Source organism: Uranotaenia lowii, chromosome 1, assembly GCF_029784155.1.
Source record: "Uranotaenia lowii strain MFRU-FL chromosome 1, ASM2978415v1, whole genome shotgun sequence".
NCBI classification, from domain to species: domain Eukaryota; kingdom Metazoa; phylum Arthropoda; class Insecta; order Diptera; family Culicidae; genus Uranotaenia; species Uranotaenia lowii.
This window is the reverse complement of record NC_073691.1, coordinates 178993828-179013458: the sequence shown is the minus strand read 5'-3', so window position 1 is coordinate 179013458 and position 19631 is coordinate 178993828. Positions and strand designations below refer to the sequence as shown.

General features: G+C 40.9%; 3 protein-coding genes across 3 annotated transcripts; 1 reads left to right on the top strand and 2 right to left on the bottom strand.

Moving 5' to 3' along the window:
* The first annotated feature begins 67 nt into the window (after positions 1-67).
* Positions 68-1768, top strand: LOC129739194 (uncharacterized). The gene is made up of 2 exons (XM_055730620.1): positions 68-147; positions 208-1768. The coding sequence occupies exons 1-2, from the start codon at positions 121-123 to the stop codon at positions 1723-1725; spliced, it is 1545 nt and encodes a 514-aa protein (XP_055586595.1). The 5' UTR covers positions 68-120; the 3' UTR covers positions 1726-1768.
* Positions 1769-7270: 5502 nt separating this feature from the next.
* LOC129739193 (uncharacterized) lies at positions 7271-8851 on the bottom strand. Its single transcript, XM_055730619.1, has 2 exons — positions 8692-8851; positions 7271-8619 (listed from the first exon to the last, which is right to left on the bottom strand). Exons 1-2 carry the CDS (start codon positions 8786-8788, stop codon positions 7322-7324), a joined length of 1395 nt encoding a protein of 464 aa, XP_055586594.1. The 5' UTR covers positions 8789-8851; the 3' UTR covers positions 7271-7321.
* Positions 8852-10603: 1752 nt separating this feature from the next.
* On the bottom strand, positions 10604-15807 carry LOC129738459 (eukaryotic translation initiation factor 3 subunit A). Its single transcript, XM_055729668.1, has 5 exons — positions 15610-15807; positions 12690-14881; positions 11692-12581; positions 11328-11620; positions 10604-11256 (listed from the first exon to the last, which is right to left on the bottom strand). The coding sequence occupies exons 1-5, from the start codon at positions 15656-15658 to the stop codon at positions 11201-11203; spliced, it is 3480 nt and encodes a 1159-aa protein (XP_055585643.1). The 5' UTR covers positions 15659-15807; the 3' UTR covers positions 10604-11200.
* Positions 15808-19631: the final 3824 nt, after the last annotated feature.

The following is a 19631-nucleotide window of genomic DNA, read 5'->3' as shown; positions in this document are numbered from 1 at the left end:
ACAAATTTCTAATGCGCATGACCAAAGAGATGAACCACAGATAAATAAACATTAGGCTAGGTACCTACATGAGAATTGAAAAAAAATTAAAATTGAAAAGTGTCCCCAATTGTTTCTACTATGAATATCAACAATCTTCCAGTAGAGGTGAGAAATCTTCTCTTATAAGTTGTGGCACATTGTGGTACAGAAGATTATCGTTCACAGGTTTTGGAATTGATTTTTCACCATCTTCCGGTTAGGGACCGTAAAGTGGGAGCCGAAGTATGTCATCTTTGGGCCCAGATCGTTTCCGGTTGGTCTTGTATGGCAGATGTTGATTTAGTGATTAAAGTGTCTCTGTTGAGCATAGAATCTCCCGCCATCAGTCATCGACGGTATCGTAACTTGTTCCTACGCGTAGATCGAGAGTTGAACAATAATTCTAGGATTACCATTTCCAATGTTCTTTTCGGGTACAAAGAATCCCTCGAAAGGCTGCGAATTTCTTGGGAGCTCGAAGATAGGCCGATTGATTTGTTTGTATTCCTATGGTTGTTATCCTTCACTCCCGGACTCAGGGTACTGATCGTGGAAGATTGTAACGAAACTTGGGATGAGACGAGCGAAATGCCATCATCATCTTCGATCCCGTGCTTAGTAAATCTGGAAACAGTGGAACTACCATGCAGTCTAATGGACAATATCAACTTTAATCTCTGCCTGCTGGCGCCTAAAATACGAATTTTGATCGCTACCATAAATGGGCGGCATGCCTGGACAGCGATACAGGAACTAAGCGGCCAATTATCATCGCTCACAGTTCGAACCGAAACAGAGAACAATTTGCAGCCATTTTGGTGGAACGTGGATGGTCGAAAACTCAACCAACTCACCTTGTCCAAACTTTGCTACGATCTAATGGATATAGTCGACGTGAACCCTAGCGATGCCAGCCAATTCTTCAGTTGCTGTTCTTCGCTGACAGCACTTAGGCTGGAACTTCACGTCCCATTATCGGTTATACGAATCGTAGTTCAAAGCTGCCCACTTCTAACCAAGCTGCTTGTCTACGACTTAGATGACGGTATGGCTTTTCTTGTCGCAGTTCAACCTCTCCAACAGCTAACCCATCTCACAGTGATGGAGACAAGCTTTGAAAGCAAGCCGTCCACAAACTTCCTGCTACCCAAAGTAGTCAGTCTAACGCTCCATTCTGTAGAATTCCGCGACCCTTCTTTGTTTTTTCAACATCTTAACAACGCTACGCCAAACCTCCGATCACTTAAGTTGTCCCGCTACGCTCATCTGGACGATTCGCAACCGGACGCAAGCGTGCTGCGAGCTCTGCTCTCAAGTAATCTGCACAAGCTGCGAAAGCTGACCCTGGCCAATAACAATTCGTTCCCATCGCACCTGTTCAGTCACATCAATCTGCTTTCAAACCTGGTAGATCTTCGTTTAGACTTCTTCGGACTCAATCCGTGGGTGCGCTTCGCCTGTGTGCCCACAATACAACGGATGGTGCTGAGCGTCGGTAAACTAAGCCAGGTGCAGCTACGGGCACTGCTCAGGGTATTTTCGGCACTGATTCGATTGGATTTGATCGTTGCAAACCCGAGTAGCGAAGAGACCATTTTGGACTATATCCACGAGATCGTTAGAAACTGCCCAAACACCGAAATCAACGTGTGGGAACGGAAGAATAAGGCATCCTTTTTGGATGAGTGGTTCGGGAACTACTGAATCGTGATACGTTTGAACGGTGTTAATTAAATAGATCACACTTGATGCGTAACTTTGTCATTTTATTGTCTTTGACCGTACCGGTTTCACATTACCTGACCATAAATCTTAAACTCGGAGCAAAATTTTACATTCTGTTCATTCGCGACTTGCAAAAACGATGCAAAACATCAGATACAAAGGCGGGCGATACTCTTGGGCATTAACTATATAGTGATCATTAACTCAGTAAGGTGGTTCAAAAACGGATTATTATTCCAAAAAAGGATTTATTTTTTATTTGGGGGTTCAAATTGTTCCTTGGCCTAGCAGTCCAGTAAACCCCATGCCAATTTGGAGCTCAATCGATCAACCCTGAAAGGTCAGCTAAAGGACACCCAAGTTCTTCTGCATGAGAATTCGCAAAAAATCTGCAAAAAACACAGATTCGGCTCTAACCGCAGCAATTGAAAGCCGATTGCTCTGAAAAGTTTGTTCAAATGTTAATTAAATAATTTTAAACATTATAAGCGCTTAAATGAGGTATTTTTAGCTTAATGTGGAGCTCAAAACGGTTAAAAACAGCGATACATCGGTTTTTTTTTGTAGCTCATAGCAACTAGTGGTCTTCGTATCTTTGTGTAAAATCATTTCAAGAAAACCAAATTTCAATCAAATTTGAAGAACAAACCCGGTCTCCGAGTGTACAAAAATTTGTAAGAACAAATCAAGGCAAATTTTCATAAGAACTTGAGCGTCGTTGAGTGACCACTTAGGGTAGGCCGATTGAGTTCAGAATTGGTGTAGGGGCTTCTCCTATAGGCCAAGGAACAATTTGAGCCCCCAAAGTTTGAAATCGGAATCAACCGAACAAAATTATTAGCAAAATTTAAGGATTGTTGTTAACAGATGGTAAGAACTGAACAGTAAAAGTCATTAGTGTAGTAGATAGAGCATGGAATGAGAAGAAAAATAAAAATAATTTATCCGATTATGAAAAAAGATATGAAGAAAAATAATAATGATGATGAATCATAGGATTTAGCAGTTTTTCGTTTATTATACAAAATAGATTAAAAAAAAAAGATTTATGATCATGAATTTCTATTTTGAGTTAAGCGTGCATCTTCATCAAGGAAATACGGTAGTATGACTGAATAAGAAATTCGGTGGCTTCTCAAAGCTCGAACATGAACAAGATCGTCATTTAAACGAGTTTTGGTAAGCATAGTCACGCTAAACTAAGAAAGAAAAAAGTCACTACAATTAGCAACTTTTAAAACACACTTGGTGTACTGAAAACGGTGTTACCTTCAACCAAATTGCAAAACGGTTCAAAGTACACCACACGAGCGTGAAAAATATTATCGACAAATATGGCAACGAGTCGTCCTCGAGGGATCTGCCTAGATCAGGAAGAAAACCTGGTTGCAGTCAGCCCCAGGTGCATGCTAAAGTAGTCATTCATATCAAACGTAAGCGATCGGTATTAACGCGTGATCTGGCTAAAAATGTCAAGACCAGCATTGAGATGATTCAGAGAATCGAGGGCAGGAACTCCTTGAAGACGTACAAGAAGCGGAAGATACTTAAGAAATCAGTAGAGCAACAATCTCGAGCAAAACCAAGGACACGAAACGGATTCTGGACAACAGCAACAGATGCATCTTAATGGACGACGAAACCTACGTCAAACAGGATTCAGGAATGCTTCCCGGGCCACAACTCTACACAAAATCGACGGACGAGGAGGTGGATGATGCCGACTAAACGATTGCGATGGAGAAATCCAATTCGTCTCGAGAAAAATATCATTCCACTAAATTGTCCAGATCTCCGACCGATTGAACGAACTGGGCGATTGTGAAAAGGATCTTTAGGAAAGAGGGGACAGTTTCTCAAAACATGGAAGAATTCGAAAAAAAATTGGAAGGCAGCATCCAGGAAATGCACAAAAGTTACTGTGCAGAAAGGCATTTCATCAAAAGTGCAATTATTCTTTAAAACATAATTTTTTGCATTATGTTAACCATGATATTGTTTCTAATCGTTACAGATCTTCAACAAACCGAATCGGAAAAATTAAAACAATAAACTTATTTCATTTTTATTCACAGAAAGATGTTGCTCAAGAGTTTTCGGTACAGTCCTTATTTCCTACAGCGTCTTCAAAAAGAATATACAGCGCGTTCCTATGAGGAAGTTCGAGAATCTTAAACATACACAGCAAATTTTTATTTGCTGGAAACCAGCAAAATTTTGCTGGTTTTTGTCCCGCTGACTTTCCAGCAAAATTTCCAGCAATTTCAATTGCTGGAAAAACAGCAAACGTTAATGCTGGTTTCCAGCAATTCAAATTGCTGGAAAATCAGCAATCCAGATTGCTGGAAACCAGCTATTTCTTTCAACACGACCGGCAGTATTTAGTATGAAATTTATATTTCAATTCAAAATTAAAGTTTAATATTGGCTGTGCACACAGCAAATTTTTTTTTGCTGGAAACCAGCAAAATTTTGCTGGTTTTTGTCCCGCTGACTTTCCAGCAAAATTTCCAGCAATTTAAATTGCTGGTAAAAACAGCAAACGTTAATGCTGGTTTCCAGCAATTCAAATTGCTGGAAAATCAGCAATCCAGATTGCTGGAAGCCAGCAATTTCTTTCAAAACAACCGGCTGTATTTAGTACCAAATTTATATTTCAATTCTAAATTAAATATTGATTACTGCCTGTGCATATAACGAGCAATGAAAAACAATTTGTTTCTTTCATTTTTAAATTATGTTTGCATTTATTTCCAAGGTTTTTTTTTTTAATTTTCCAACACCGGGCCTGGAGTGGCAGCTTTGTGCCAAAGTGTTGATCATTCGACACCTGAGAAAAGAGTTCTGATAAGTACCTTTTATGAAATCTGTCCAATAAAAACTCACCCTTAACTTATGTCTGGTTGCTAGAATATAGAGGAAAATGAAAATAATTATATTAATCTAACCAAAATTCGTAAAATAGAGTCTCACCTTGCTTCAGCGTACGAAAACAAACAAACTCCAATGTGACAACTCGATTGCTGATTTTCCAGCAAACTAGATCAATTGCTGGAAAGTCCAGCAATTTGGAAACCGATTGCTGATTTTTCAGCTTAAATGACAAGAACACAACCGATTGCTGAAAAATCCAGCAATTCGAAAACCGATTGCTGGTTTCCAGCAAACATTTGGATTGCTGAACGTTTCCAGCATTTTTTTTTGCTGGAAACCGAGGCAAAAATTTACTGTGCATACAATAAGTAATAAAAACAATTATTTTCTCCCATTTTCAATAAGGGATTTATTCATTTTCAAAAAAAAACTTTTTTTTTACCACTTTCTAACACCGGCTCTGGGGAGGCCGCTTTGTGCCAAAGTGTTGATCATCCGCCACCTGTAAAAATAGTTTTGATTAGTATCTTCTATGGAATATCTACCTGTACAATAAAAACTTACCCTTGCCTTGATGCCTGGTTGCTACACGCAGAAAAATAGAAATTAGTTTCAAAGGAAAGTGCCGCAAAAACAAAGGATTTTTTTCTTTGATTTTGGGACAAATAAAAATTCCTTTGATTCAAATGCATTTTCTTTTGTTTCGAAGAAATGCTTTCCTTTGAATCAAAACTTTTTCTTTGTTCCAAATAACATAATGCTTTTGATACAAAAGCCTTTTCGTTTAATTTTATGAAATTTTCGTTCATTCCAACGTTATTTGGGTTTCAATTTAAAGCATTTGTTCTTCAATTCTATGTGTTGTTCTATAGAATATAGAGGAAAATAAAATAATTATATTAATTTAACCTAAATTCGTAAAATAGAATCTCACCTTACTTCAGCGTACGAAACAAAAACAAACTCCAAATTGACAACTCGATTGCTAATTTTCCAGCAAACTAGATCAATTGCTGGAGAGTCCAGCAATTTGAAAACCGATTGCTGATTTTTCAGCAAAAATGACAAGCACATAACCGAATGCTGAAAAATCCAGCAATTCGAAAACCGATTGCTGGTTTCCAGCAAAAATTTGGATTGCTGAACGTTTCCAGCAAATTTTTTTGCTGGAAACCGAGGCAAAAATTTACAGTTTATACTATATATACTATATACAGGGTTTGTCCGGAAAGTAATAGGACTGATTGTTTTCCGCCGCGACTGTACTTCGGAGCGTGATGCAAGCCGAAAATGCAGCGTTCGTTAGACCAAAAGTACGCGAAATACTGTGTGGAATTAGGTAAATCTGCAACAAAGACGTTTGAAATGATAAAGCAGGCTTACCAAGATGTTGCTTTAGCAAGAAACGATGTTTCGCTGGCACCAAGCCATTTTGGAGGGCCGAGAAGAGGTCTGCGATGAAGACCGTGTTGGAGGACCTTCGACACATTGTCGGTGTTGGTCGAAGTCGAAGGTCTTCCAGCACGGTCTTCATCGCAGACCTCTTCCCGGCCCTGCAAAAAGGCTTGGTGCCAACGAAACACACCACTTCTTGCTGAAGCAATATCTTGGTAAGCCAGCTTGATCATTTCAAACGTCTCTATTGCAGATTAACCGAATTTCACACAGAACGCCACGCGAAATTGGCTCTCCTGATTCTCCCGTTGCTAGTAGACAACCGAACAGCCACTCGTTCGATAGCTAGGAACGTCCTTTAACTAATCCAGCCGGCGCACGCACGCACCGAAGTACAATAATACAATAATAATCAGTCCAGTTACTTTCCGGACAAACCCTGTAGAAGATGCGTTGAATCGCAACCTGGCAGAACGATTTTACCTGTAGGATCAATTAAAACTTAGCAGGTTTTTCGAGAATCGTGAAATTCAGTTCCTGGGGTATTCTCATCAAGAATTTGTTCGTCAAGTAGTCGATCTGCTTAACACTTATCGTAGAACATTCCGAACTATCTTTGTCGACTATCTGCTTCAGCATCGATTGCGGCAGCTACGGTTTAACGCAGATGGCGGAGTCTTCGAGTTCCCAAGAGTTTAATCATTCTTCTTCTGCGGTATCTGTCCGAAAACGACGTCTCTATTTATAGATCCTCTAAGGCGGGATCGATTTGAAACTTGTATGAGAAGTGAGAATTGCAGATTGAGAACTGACATCTGCAAGCTGATTGAGACCAAGAAGTCAGAGCAGAATTGAGTTAAGGACGCTAATTTGAATTTGTGTCAAGTTAGCATGCGTACCAAGTGAAATTCAGCAACTGTTTGTTAAATTTTTGTTCCAATGCTAATGCGTCCAAGGTCATCGACTTAGATTATAGCAAACTATAGTAGCAGTAGGCGTTTAAGCACCAAACTGCAATAGCATGGCGTAGCCTAAAGCTGCGTCTAAAGGATCATCTCAACCTATCGCCGAAGTGCGAAAAAAATAAGAACGCAAAGGGAAAAACATCAATGTTGATGCTTGTGGGATTCTCTTGGACTGCTTCTGCGGATTAGGGACTTGGCAGACATGAGACGCTGTTTTTATACAGAGTATAAGAAAAGGTTGCACATGCGCTACGGATATCTCTATCGAAAGCAAACATTATCGAAAAATATACAAACAAAAAATTCTTCATTGTTCGTATGGAATACACTAGAATTAAAAACTAACAAATTTTGAAATCTATTTTCATCTCCATGCCATGTCGCTCGTACTCCTTGACATGCTTTTTGATCATCTGCTCAACGTTTATGCAGTCCAGCTTTTCCTGGATACGTGTTTTGAGCGGATTTTCAATAGCATCCATTATTTGGTAGCGTAACAGGTTCGGCAGAATATTAACCACGGCCTCGATGACGTAGTCCAGGGTTCCGGCCCCATCGCACCGAACTTGTATGTTTCCCAGCTCAAGCTGTATATCATTCAGTTTCGGCTTTCTGCGCAGATCAAGCGGCTGCTGTACTTCGAATGCCACCTTGATGTGTTCCACGGTGAACTGAGCCTGACCTGCCCGTGTAACCATTCCGCGACCAACCGAAACTTCCCACTGCGTCGAACCCTTGACACGCTGTGTACCAACTTTCATCGACAGCGCAACCGTGTTGTTTTGCATTTCGATGCCTATATCTCCATAGCGATAGAAACTCGATACTCCCCGTATCCAGGTGTGCGAAGTCTGCATGCCAAAGATACCCGCCGTCGTATTGTAGTCGGGAATAAGGAAAGGATCAAATTTCTTGTTACGAACAAGACTACGCGCTTCCCCGATGGCCATGTCCAATGGAGAAATTGAGTTCGGGAACAAGATATTGTATTCACTAGTCATGTTTTCAACCCTCGTGTCGATTTCTGCCCGAATTTTGCTATACGCTTCACTCAACATGAATGGTTTGATCGTATCGAACACCAAATTTGAAGCCGAATTCACCACACTCTGGAAAATGCTTCCCATGAAGCCTAAGTTCTGAAAGTCCATCGACATATCGTCGAATTCAATATCCAAGCTAATGTCTTGAGTCCGAACTTTTCCATCACGCTCGACACCCAACGATACATTTCCTTTGGTCATGACGTTCTTCAACACGACCTCGAACGGACCTTCTGCCCGGTTAAAGAATGTACTCATCGTATAATTGCCCACAACCTGCATTTCGTCGATCTGCACCTTCGTCTGGACCCGCATCGTGTGTAGTTCTGTCTTGAGCAGCTTGATTCGAAACTTGGACAACCCATACGCTAGCACGTTCTTCATGTGCATCTTAGCGATCGAAAAGGATTGTTTGATCTCCGGAATGGGCATCGGATCTGGAACGGTAGCTCCGGGCAACCCCACTGGATCTTCCTGTTTGTACAGATCGATGATCGCGTTCAGTTGGGCCGAAATCAACGTTTCGCCGACCTGTTGCATATCGGACTCGCTCATATCGACCTCGGACGACGATTCCTCTGCCGAAGATGATTTATCTATCGGTGAACATCGATCACTTAGTTCGCCATTTTGAATCGTCACACACATCTTTCATACAAAATACGTACCATCCTCGCCGTGGGCCGTGCTGATAAGCAGCGTGGCGAAACAATCAACCAACAAAAGGATGATTAAGAGCTTCAAGCGTGGCCTGCCTTGCGCCATTGTCTGGTTTTGAGCATACGGTGTTGTTCCTTCGAGATGATCGACGAGACTGAGAGGAAATCGAGCAGATTTCTTTTGCTTCAGTTCGTGGACTACCATTGATTAGGGTTTTGACGATAGGGAACAGCAAGCCGGAGAGAAGTTAGCTGGCCATGAACGATCTCGCGTGTCATAGGACGCTCAGAAAAAGTCAGCGTAGATTATTCCGATAATTTGTTATCAGCTGTAAATACGTTGGGATTGAATCGATCATCATCCGCGTCGCTATTGTCGTGTTTTGATCAAGAAATGTAAATTCTTGTTTAGACGTTATGCATGTATTTCACTATGAGTTTATTAATATTTTTATTTTTTTTTTATTTAAGAGATCATTGACGCATTCAAAGGAATATTTTAGGCATTGTTATGAAAATGGAGTCCCACATATTCAATCAGAAGAATTCGGTATCGAATTTTGAATACGGCGAATGCGCCAAGACCTTTGTTTTGAGAAAAACGCATTCCAAGTTTCAGAAAATAAAATCAATTTCCTATTTAGCTGCGTACACTCATTTTCCTAAATAAGTCGCTAAAACGCTTTCAAATTGATTTAATTTCATCACCCGATCGATCAATATAGCTTTTCCGTACTTATTACTTCAAAAAATTAATAAATATAACTGTGGGCCCTTTTGCCACAGACTGGTGCTCTCATTTTGTTCATTCGCCTAATTGGAGCGCCCTTTTGAATTGCAGAATGACTGTTCGCCGTTTGGATCACTCATTAAATAAGCAATATTCAAGCAAATTTCGGCTTAAAAGCGGGTCCAAATCACTTCAACACATTAGCACATTTAACGATCTTATAAATGCTGATTTGTGGTTCTCCTCGTCCTGGGAAAACAAATTTCAAAAACTTCAATGCCCTTTTTCCATCTCGAAATAACTATTGGCCCTTTTGTTCGCGACGAAATTTTGAGGGGAAATGGGCGAATGAACTGTGGGACTACACACTCATAAAAAAAGCTATTCGCCTTATTTAAAAAAATTAAATTTAACTTCACTAAAATAAGAAAAATCAAAAGGAGATCATATTTTCGGATGTAAAATAAAGAGTTTAACGCATTTATGTGATTATCTGGATTTGTTTACAGTTGGCGCATTCGCCGTATTCAAAATTCGATACCGAATTTTCAATGAAGATGAGTCTTCAATCATTGCGTACACTTTCAATCGTGAATATGTTCTTATTTTCGTACTTGTACGAAATTCACTGTTTTTTTTCTTAGTTACAATTTTGATAAGCCTAGAAAAGCGTATGCTTATATATTGACCGTGTTGGCCATATAAACATTTGCATAGAGATTTGGTCCAAAACAACAGTGCGTGTTGAAACTGAACAGGAACATTACTGGTTTCAGATGGCTCCCTTAAGGAACTCTGAATGAGGAAACCAGTTGATTGTTTTTGTTATGCGAAACATACGAAATCGATACGTCCAATTGATGCGATAGCTACATCGTGATTCATTACTTCTGTTTGGGATCAGCTTTTGACCGTTTTTGATCCACACAATACCTTCGATGTTGTCATCTGTTGGACGATTTCCGATTATTTACACGAAGAAATAAAAACACTAGCAAACAACATCGTACAATTTATGACGCATTAGTACAATTTGTCGAAAGAATTGAAATTTTCCTTTTGATTAAGTTGAAAAGTTCATCAGCGATTTCTCAGAGGTGTTGATGCAGATAAATTTCTTTGCGTTTCAATGTAAAGGTTTTCTAACTTTTAGAAGGATTGTTTCGGACCAATAATTTTCTACATCACTCATTCTGCTTGCTTGTATGAAGTCATTTAATTTGAAATTGGTTGAATATTGATTTATAATTGTAGGGTAAATTTTAACTTTCAGCTGGCTGAATATGTTGACTTATGAGCTTGTGCACAACACTGTCCTTTAGTATAGAATCTTCATGTAGTTTATAATTTTCCCATATGCTACAGCGATAGAATTTCTGAATGAAAACCAAATATTTGTATACCGGAAAAAGAAGCAGCTGCAATACTTATCTATAAATGTGTTTCATATTTATGTACGTGCCTAACAGTCACGTTGTTGTAGATATTTTATAAATCAATCAATGATTGCTGTTTTCATCATTTACCCCAGTTTAGGAAACAGCAGTTAGCCTTATCAAATAGTTATATTAAATACTTTACTACTACTAAAATAAGCCACATTAAAAAAAGAAGTTTGCACTGTTGGCAAACCTGTAGATTATATGTATAACCAAATGTTTGTTGAAAAGAAAAAAATCAAAATTAATTTGCACTTAAATCATTCATTTAAAGTTTGATTGAAGTGAAAGCACAAAACAAAAGATGCAAATACCTTCGGAAGTCAATCTGGCGATCCAATAACCGGGTTTAACGATGATGTTTCACATCAGTCCAGCCATCCTCATCCGGACCGGTGTTGCGTGCTAGATGGATAGAAAATTAAATCAACAGTTTTTTCATTCGATAAAATACTATTAAGCACAAAGTATCTTACGTTCTCTCGGACGATCTTCGCGCCGCTCTTCCCGAGGTTTGTCCTGGCGAGGTCCGGCGTTTCTCCAGTTACCTCCTGCATCGCCACCGCGCCGCTCCTCCTGGGGTCCACGACGCCAAGCGCTGTCACCACCACGCTCTCCACCACGATCATCACGACGAGGTCCATCGCGCCGTTCTCCTCCGCGATCATCACGACGGTCTCGGCCACCGCCTTCGCGACGATCACCGAAGTCACGTCTTTCTCCGCGTTCTCCTCCGTCGCGACGTGGTCCTCCACGATCACCACCATCACTAGGATAACCAAAGAAAGTCATAAGTTCAATTTTGGTTTCCACTATCAACGCTTCTTTTTCCAAACTTACCGCATTGGAGGACGATCTCCTCGACGAATCGGTCCGCGATCATCACCACCGGCACGATCTCCATCTCGATCGCCACCACGGCGAATAGGACCACGATCATCCCGATCGTCACCTCCACGACGCATTGGACCACCACGATCGCCCCCAAACCGGGCGCCTCCTCGTGGTCCTCCCTCACGATCATCTTTTCCTTCGTCTTCTCCTGCACCACCACCACCGCGACGCCATTTGTCTCCAGTTTCCTGATCTCCTCCGGCAGCAGGCCGACGTTCTCCACCGGCACCAGCCCCAGCTCCAGCGCCCCGGCCATCACGGAAACGACCGGAAGGTTGCCAGATACCTTCCTTCTTTGGAGTAGGTTCTTCGCCACGAGGTTCACCGCGTGCTGGAGGATTTTGCTCTCGTGGCTGTCCGCCACCGGTTCTCCAGCCGCCCTCTTGTTTTTGCTCACCGGTGGGTGCTGCTGCTCCGGATCCTTCCCCATCGCGACGATTGCTCCAATTCTCTTTGTCTCTGGTAGATCTAAGACGTTCCCATTCCTCGCTAAGTTTCTTCTCAATCTCCTCCTCCTTAGCGCGCTGCTTCTCGGCGATGATGCGAGCTTTCTCGTTCTCAATTCTTCTCTCCTCAGCCCGTCGCTCGCGATCTTCCTCCTCCTTCTGTTTGCGAATTTCCTCCTCGATACGGCGGCGTTCTTCTTCCTTTTCCTTGTGATACTTTTGACGTCGTTCCTCCCGACGGCGGTGAACACGTTCCGCAATGCGCCGTTTACGTTCCTCCTCCAGGGCAATATTGAACGCCTTGAGCTTCTCGGTGAACTGGCTGCTACGTTCACCCTTGAGCTTCTGCCAGAAGGCATCCTTATCCGGAATCATGCGCTTGAGACGTTCCTGTTGGGCGGAAAATTAGGTAAAACATCTACTTCTTAAAAATATTAGGTACACCAGGCAAACCTTAACAAAGGTAACCAGGCCTTAAAAGCACAAACTTAAACTCACCTGAACGACTTCTGCATTCTTGCGTTCGACGATGGCCACCTCGATGCGCTCGGCCTCCTGTTTTTCCCAGAATTCCTTATCCTGCACCAGCTTGTCCTCCAGGTACTTCTCGATCAGCGGAATTTCCTCCAAACGTTTGGCCCGCTCGAAGTAGTCCACCTTCTTTTCCTGCGATTTGAGCACGTTATCGTGCTGTTTGCGTTCCTTCTGCCGCTCTTCGGCTTCCTTGGCGGCGATCTCCTCGGCGTTCATCGTCATGAACGCTTCCTCGTCGTACGCCTTCAGCATCTTTTGCCCGATGGTGGTCTGTTTGTACATGTCCATTTTTTCCTTCAGGTTGCGTTGCTTGATCAGTTCCATTTCGTTCTCCTGACGTTTACGTTCCCGTTCTTCATTTTCCGCTTCCAGGCGGCGCATCTCGGCCAGCTTCACCTGTCGGGCAGTTTCTTCCTGTAGGCGCAGTTCCTCCTCTTCGCGTTCCAAATTGACTCTCTCGATGTATTCCTTGCGGTCTTCGATTTTTTTCTGTCGCTGAAGGATGCGTTGATGTTCGCGAACCATGTTCTCCTCGTACTGTTTGACCATCTGGGCTCGAACGCGATCGCGTTCCGACTTCTTGCGGTTAGGATTGATCGCAGCTATAGCCCGGTGCAGGACGACGGACATGTTGACCAGTTGAGAGCGAACCTGCTCGGATGGCATGGATTGTAGGGTCGGACCGTCCGGATGGTCCTCCCGTTGGCTTTCGCTAAGATCCGTTCCGAAATGGACACATCGATTACGATGATCGATGGTAATTTGCATATCATTGTGGCGGACACAGTCTACCAGGATGCGTTCTAGATAGAAGCTGTTAGCAAATTTAGCAAGCGCCAGGAAGCGGGAAAATTCAATGGATTGATACACCTGGGATACTTGACGAACTAAACGTACTAAAGTAACATCTTGCAAAGCCTGAGTATATTGAGTGTAAGGGCTGTTTTCATCGGCGGTAATTTCGTCGATGACACTTTGTACATGGCTGCACAAGTTGAGAGGATCGAATTCAACTTCCAACCATTTGTAGAGATTCTGGAACTGCGGAGCAGCCAGTTGAAGGACGTTGAGACGAAGTAGATCCTTGATTAGGGAAGCCCTTGATGGCGGCTGCTGTAAACCCAGCAAAACGGCAAGCTTCTGGGCCTTTTCCAGAGGAGATTTGTCGGTTTCGATGAAACGATCGAATTCCGGATGAGCCGATGGCAGTGGTATGGCCAACGTAGCAATCAGCACATGGGAAGTCATGCGTTGGATTTCCTCCTGAGTCACGTTCTTTTTCATATCTCGAGACAACTGGAACAGCTTTAGTAGGGCAGCTGCATGGAACAACTGGTTTCCAGCCTTCCAGAACACCATTGCCAACTTTTGGTAATACAGGGCCATGATTTTCGGCATCGGTGCCTTCTTGGACAAAATCATCAAACCATGGATGTCCTCGATGGCCTTGTAAGCCTCCAACCACAGCTCCATCTGGATAGCGCAATCCAGCTGGTGCAGACGTGTTTCCAAGTTCAGTTGCTGAGTTTCCGGCTTGGAAATGCTCACATTGGCTGTCTGGGAGCTGACTTTGCTAATGTCTTCCAAATGCTTCCGCAGCTTCTCGCACAGCTTCCTGAATTCCATCTTACGATTATACTTCAGGCAAAATTGGAAAGCCATCTTGGCAATATCATGGTAAAGGTTCTCACAATGCGAGTTGACCTTCAACAGTTCCAAACACTGACAGTAGCTCTCCCACAAAAACTTCACCCAAGGCAGCAGGATTGTCCGATCAGACCGATCCTGAGCGTCCTCCCCACAAACGGCACTCATCAGAATAGACTCCGGCGTGGCCAGATTGTCCAAATCGTCGATATCCAGAATGGCCTGACAGGACTGCTGCTGAGCAGCTTCGGTACGATCCTCGGCCATCTTCAGGTAGCCTCGGATGACGTTTTCCAGGGAGCCCACATTCACCATCTGGAAGTTGTTCCGGTACTGGAACAGGCCCTCCTTAGCTACGTGGGATTTTTTCAACTCCACACACAGATCCAAATATTTAAACATGATCGGCTCGATGACCGATTCGGTCCAGTTATAGGCCCATTTCTTCATCCGGAACACCTCCTGCAGGGTGTCCAGGGCCCGGGCGGGTTTGCCAACTTCGATAAACTCTGAAGAAGAAAGTGGAATTAAGGTTGTTAGCTAATAATTGTTGTGCAGAAACTTCAAATTCGAAGAACAATTTTAGGCCCCCAAAATCACCCTTAGCTCATCAATTCCAGAAAAGTGAGGTAGCAGTAGACATGTCATAACTTACATTGAAAGTGGAAATGAGCTAGGGGCTTTGTTATCCAGTGGATTTATTAGTGTTTAATTTCAATGAAGACCCTTTTCGTAAGATTTCATGAACCATTTAATTTTGATTTTTGAATTCTGTGAATATGTTTCTAATTGCTTCTTTCAAAATTGTTATTCTATTTTTTTTTTGTTATTTATTTCCTACTAAAATATTGAAAATAAATTTAAGATCCGGCCATTCAAAGATAATTTATTTATATTATTGAATTGAATCCTTTTATTGTTGAATAGGTTTTACATTTTAAATGTTTATAGGTTTTTTTTTACTCAATCCAAGACAACTTATTTTAAGGTTAGGTTTCTTTTCGCGATTATTCATTCTAAACTTTTCGTTACAAGGACTTTTAAATCAATGTTTATATCCCATACCCGAGAACGAATCATCTAAAACCTCCTTGAGGATTTGATAGAAACATTGCAACGTGGAAGTGGCGAAATAATGCCATTCACCGAGAAGTGCAGCAGCAAAAAAAGCACCCGACTAATAAAAATGCCACCATATTGGAAAGCTATCCCCTCAAAACGGAAAACACCGACTTACCATTGGCCCGTTTCAGGGCGTTTTCCGGTCTTTGCGTGTAGCGAGACATGATGGCATTCGCTGCGGCTCTCACTGGTGCACTGTTTGGACACTAGACGAACGTTTTTAGAACCCTTTTTACTGCTTTTCCGGGCGTTTTTCCGATGCGGAATTTTCACCACGCAGTCGGTCGCGTTTTCTGACAAATCGCGAAAGGATGACCGAATTCATTTGACAGTTCGATACGGCGTCGCGACGTGGGCGGTAGATCGTTCAGAGGCGTCACAAAAAGGGGGAATAGGAAAAACGATAAGATCAAGGTAAACATGTATATTTGAAATTTGTTGCTGAAATTATTTAAAAGAAAATCTAACTTTAAAATAAGATGCTCTTCACACACAGTAAACGAAAAAATTACCGGGCTCGGTAATAATTTTACCGAATTTCTAACACATGGAGCTTAAACTGTTCGGTATTTTTGTCACGGCCGAGAAGTGACAGCTGTCAAATATTAGAGCACTTAAATGGGTTAACTTAACACAAAAAAGGTTAATCTTTGATCAAGAAATTGACATTGGGTTAATCTGAGAAAGTCCCATAAAGTTTAATTTTAAATTCCTCTAAAAAGGAAAAAAAGTTTTCATATTGAAAATGTATCAAATGAGAAAATGTACACGACCTAATCAAAAACACGAAAATGATTGGCGTCAGAAGGATCATAAAATCCGGCTTCTCTTTCAAATTACAATAAACGGTTTTTTTGTTCAGAAGTATCGTTTTTAAAACTATTGAGGGGGTCATTATTTCAAAATTTAACTAAAAAAGTGATTTTGTATTTTTCAAATATGAAAAAAAAAACTTTGATGCCTGTTTTCTCGAAATCGGCATTTTGTCACTTGCATAACTCGATTCTAAGCGCATCAATTTTTTTAAACAACCGTAACTGTCATACAATCCTACTACTCTATTTCATCAGAAAAATTCACTTCTTTGGTTATAAAATTCACTTTAATTTAGTTTACAGGATAATTCAAAAGATTCAAAAACTTTAGCTAACCAAATTTACGCATAAAAATCAACACCACTGGCATCGCTGGCCATGACAGATAAACGATAAAAAAAAAACGATGCGAGACGTCGCGACGCTCCACTTTTCTTTCTTTTCTGCAGCTTTCTCCGCGTCTTCGTCGGTTTTTTGATGACGTTTTTTGCCATCGTTGGTTTGTTTGTGAAATTTCTCAAAAGTGTGGTGCGGAGATTCGAAACGGCCAATATTCGCGATTTTTAAGAACCTGGACGGTGAGAAAATGTTTTAAACTAGCGTATCTCAAATTCAAACATGAGCGGTACATCTTGAAGCACTTTCTCGTTAAAATTTTTGTATTGATAAACGCTGTTTCAAGTACCAAGGATTAAATAGTTGTGCAACAAAACGAACCAACCGGAAAATTTTATTCTGCAAACTTGTGAGGCTGTTACTCTACTTACAAACAATTTCTGGTAAGTTAATTGCGTTTTATCATTCAACAGACATTCTATAATCCGCGGTATTTCAATATTCAGTTGGATAGTTTTCTTTTCATTTGACTTTTTGTGCATGTTTTTACGGTTAGGTTTACTGTCAATAGGGTTACCAAAAGCCTGAATGCAGTTATCAGGCTTTCGATAGTCCAACTGTTTTTAAATATTTGTTTTGTTATAAGTTTCGACTGTTAGGTAACATAAATTGGGAAAAAAGTGCTTTCTATATATTGAGAAAAAAGGAGGGTTTATCTTTATTAAAACTTGATATTATATGGATGACGAAGAAGTTGCTTGATTATTCCGCTAAATGAGATTTATTAAATAAGAAAATGTAAATAGAATATGGGTAATTAGACATTTTTCGTTTCTCAGTCAGTCATCTGATTCGAAACAGTATGCCATTGAACTATAGGTTCATTATACTAAAACAACCAATTTTTTTAAAATACGGTCCTATGTCTAATAATCGATTGCACTCATCGATTTAAGAGTACAAAGTTCGATTGCTATAAACTGCAGTCTTATCAAAACAAAGCCACCAGCAATACCCCCAGCTGACTTTCGCTGATAAAGGGCAGTAAATAACTTAAGTAGGTGGTATATGGAAGATTAGGCAGCAGAAGTACGCATGTAAAAATGCATCCTCTTGAACCAGAATAACAAACATTTATTTACACTCAAAGGTAATCACGTGGATTATTTTGTGGGAAGATCCTTATATGAGTATGTACACTTGTCTTCTCACCTGGTGCCTGAAGTTAGGTGATGGACTTCTTTTGCGACTCAAGTTGAACGTCAAAATGCACCGAAATGCGGTTGCAATTTTTTCGTCTGATAGGATTTCGCTTGTCAATGGCTTGCGAGACGCCAAGGGAACGCAACGATTGGAGGAAGGCGATTAGTAGGTATATGTATAAATTGGGTGAGCCTCCTCCACCGAGCAACAGCCGTTACTTTTACTTCTAATCAAAAAATCAACCGATAAGGAGATAATAATAGTCGATAATCCTGCAGATAGCGACATGTGCTCCAGGAATTTCCATTCCTTCAACTTTAGATAAGTAACTGTAGAAAGCCGTCTGCAAAAGTAAAAATGATATGGGGATGATGACTTGGGTGGACTTTGTAATTTCTCTGCCCATTGTTTACCACTCGGAGATAGGTAAAGTCCGAGAAGATTTCGTATCTTAGAACATAGCTTAACTTTATAAAAAACACCACTTGACATTTTAATCAAATTTAATCATTAATGTTTAACTCATGATTGGCAGTGAATGTATAAGTGAACACAAATCTTTTTCTAATCAAACTTGAACAAAAAAAAGCGTTTGCCAATGACGCTCAACCGGCAGATTATCATCGATTGACCTGAAACAGCTGCCGGGGTCACACTCGTTCGGCATTATTGCAATCCTTATCGTGTACCTAATGGGGAAGATCGGTCCCGGCCAAGCCCGGTGTAAACATATGAGCTGAGTTGGTACCGAAGGCATCGTCGAATCATTTTTTTTTAATAAATTGGCACATTTGCAGCGCCCTGAGCGGGAGCCATCGTAGTCTCCGGTCATCGGTGGGTCCATGTGATTTTCGTTTGGGAAGGACAAATAATAATCGAAACATGCAGTTTGTTGTTCGTCTGGGAGAAAACAAACCGTAATCTTTGATTCTCGAAGTGCTAAAACGTTCGTGTTCCAAGGTAGGAAGCTGTCCAGGAGATGATGTGGTGGTCGTTTTCGATTATTCATATGGCGTGATTTTCCAGATTTGGTATTACTTTGAAACTTAAGTCGGTCTGATTCCCAAAGAAGATTAAGTTCGTGATTGGAAATTTATGAACGTACGTATGTCGTCTTCGACAGATGGTTTGTTTTTTTTTATTCGATCTAGTCTAGACACTTGAAACATTGCTCTTAGAATTAATAGCAAGATTAACGAAGCAAATGTCACCTCCACAGAGTTCAATCTGCCGAATACCGAATATTGACCTTTTCAATCATTCGGCCAAACGAATATCCGGTTGAATATTCTATTAAGTTTTTAAAGAAAAAGACAAAAGCGCTGCTATTTCTTCCATTTTTATGCCCCTCATGTTTTTCAGGCGATTATTTCCAACCAGATGATATTACTAGATTATGTATTACAAGATCTTTTTCAAGAAACACATTTAGAAAATCACTAATCAGAGAGACCCCATTTTCTTAATGTAATTATTTGAATAACTTTGAGGATATCATATGACTTGTTGCTTCTAGAGCGTTTATAATTAAAAAGATTGGATTCCTGTGAAACCTACGTCAAAACATGTCGAAACCAGGTGCCAAACAATTTGAAATTGCTTATTTGACATCTAATTAGATGAATTTCCAATTTGAGCAAGATTTCTTCGAAATAGTTGTTAAAACAACGCTGATCTTTAACCTTAAGGATACCATGGAATCTTGGATACCATACTTCCCGCCAAACGTATCCACACGGTCGAACAACTCAGAACGAATTTAGAAAATTTGGAAAAAAGGCAT

Excerpts from the sequence above, each read along its gene's own strand:
- LOC129739194 (XM_055730620.1), top strand. The coding sequence starts at position 121 with ATGAATATCAACAATCTTCCAGTAGAG. Across the intron at positions 148-207 it reads TCAACAATCTTCCAGTAGAG|GTTTTGGAATTGATTTTTCA; the intron begins GTGAGAAATCTT and ends TATCGTTCACAG.
- LOC129739193 (XM_055730619.1), bottom strand. The coding sequence starts at position 8,788 with ATGGCGCAAGGCAGGCCACGCTTGAAGCTCTTAATCATCCTTTTGTTG. Across the intron at positions 8,620-8,691 it reads CACGGCCCACGGCGAGGATG|ATAAATCATCTTCGGCAGAG; the intron begins GTACGTATTTTG and ends GTTCACCGATAG.
- LOC129738459 (XM_055729668.1), bottom strand. The coding sequence starts at position 15,658 with ATGTCTCGCTACACGCAAAGACCGGAAAACGCCCTGAAACGGGCCAAT. Across the intron at positions 12,582-12,689 it reads AGAATGCAGAAGTCGTTCAG|GAACGTCTCAAGCGCATGAT; the intron begins GTGAGTTTAAGT and ends TCCGCCCAACAG. Across the intron at positions 11,257-11,327 it reads CGAAGATCGTCCGAGAGAAC|CACGCAACACCGGTCCGGAT; the intron begins GTAAGATACTTT and ends CTATCCATCTAG.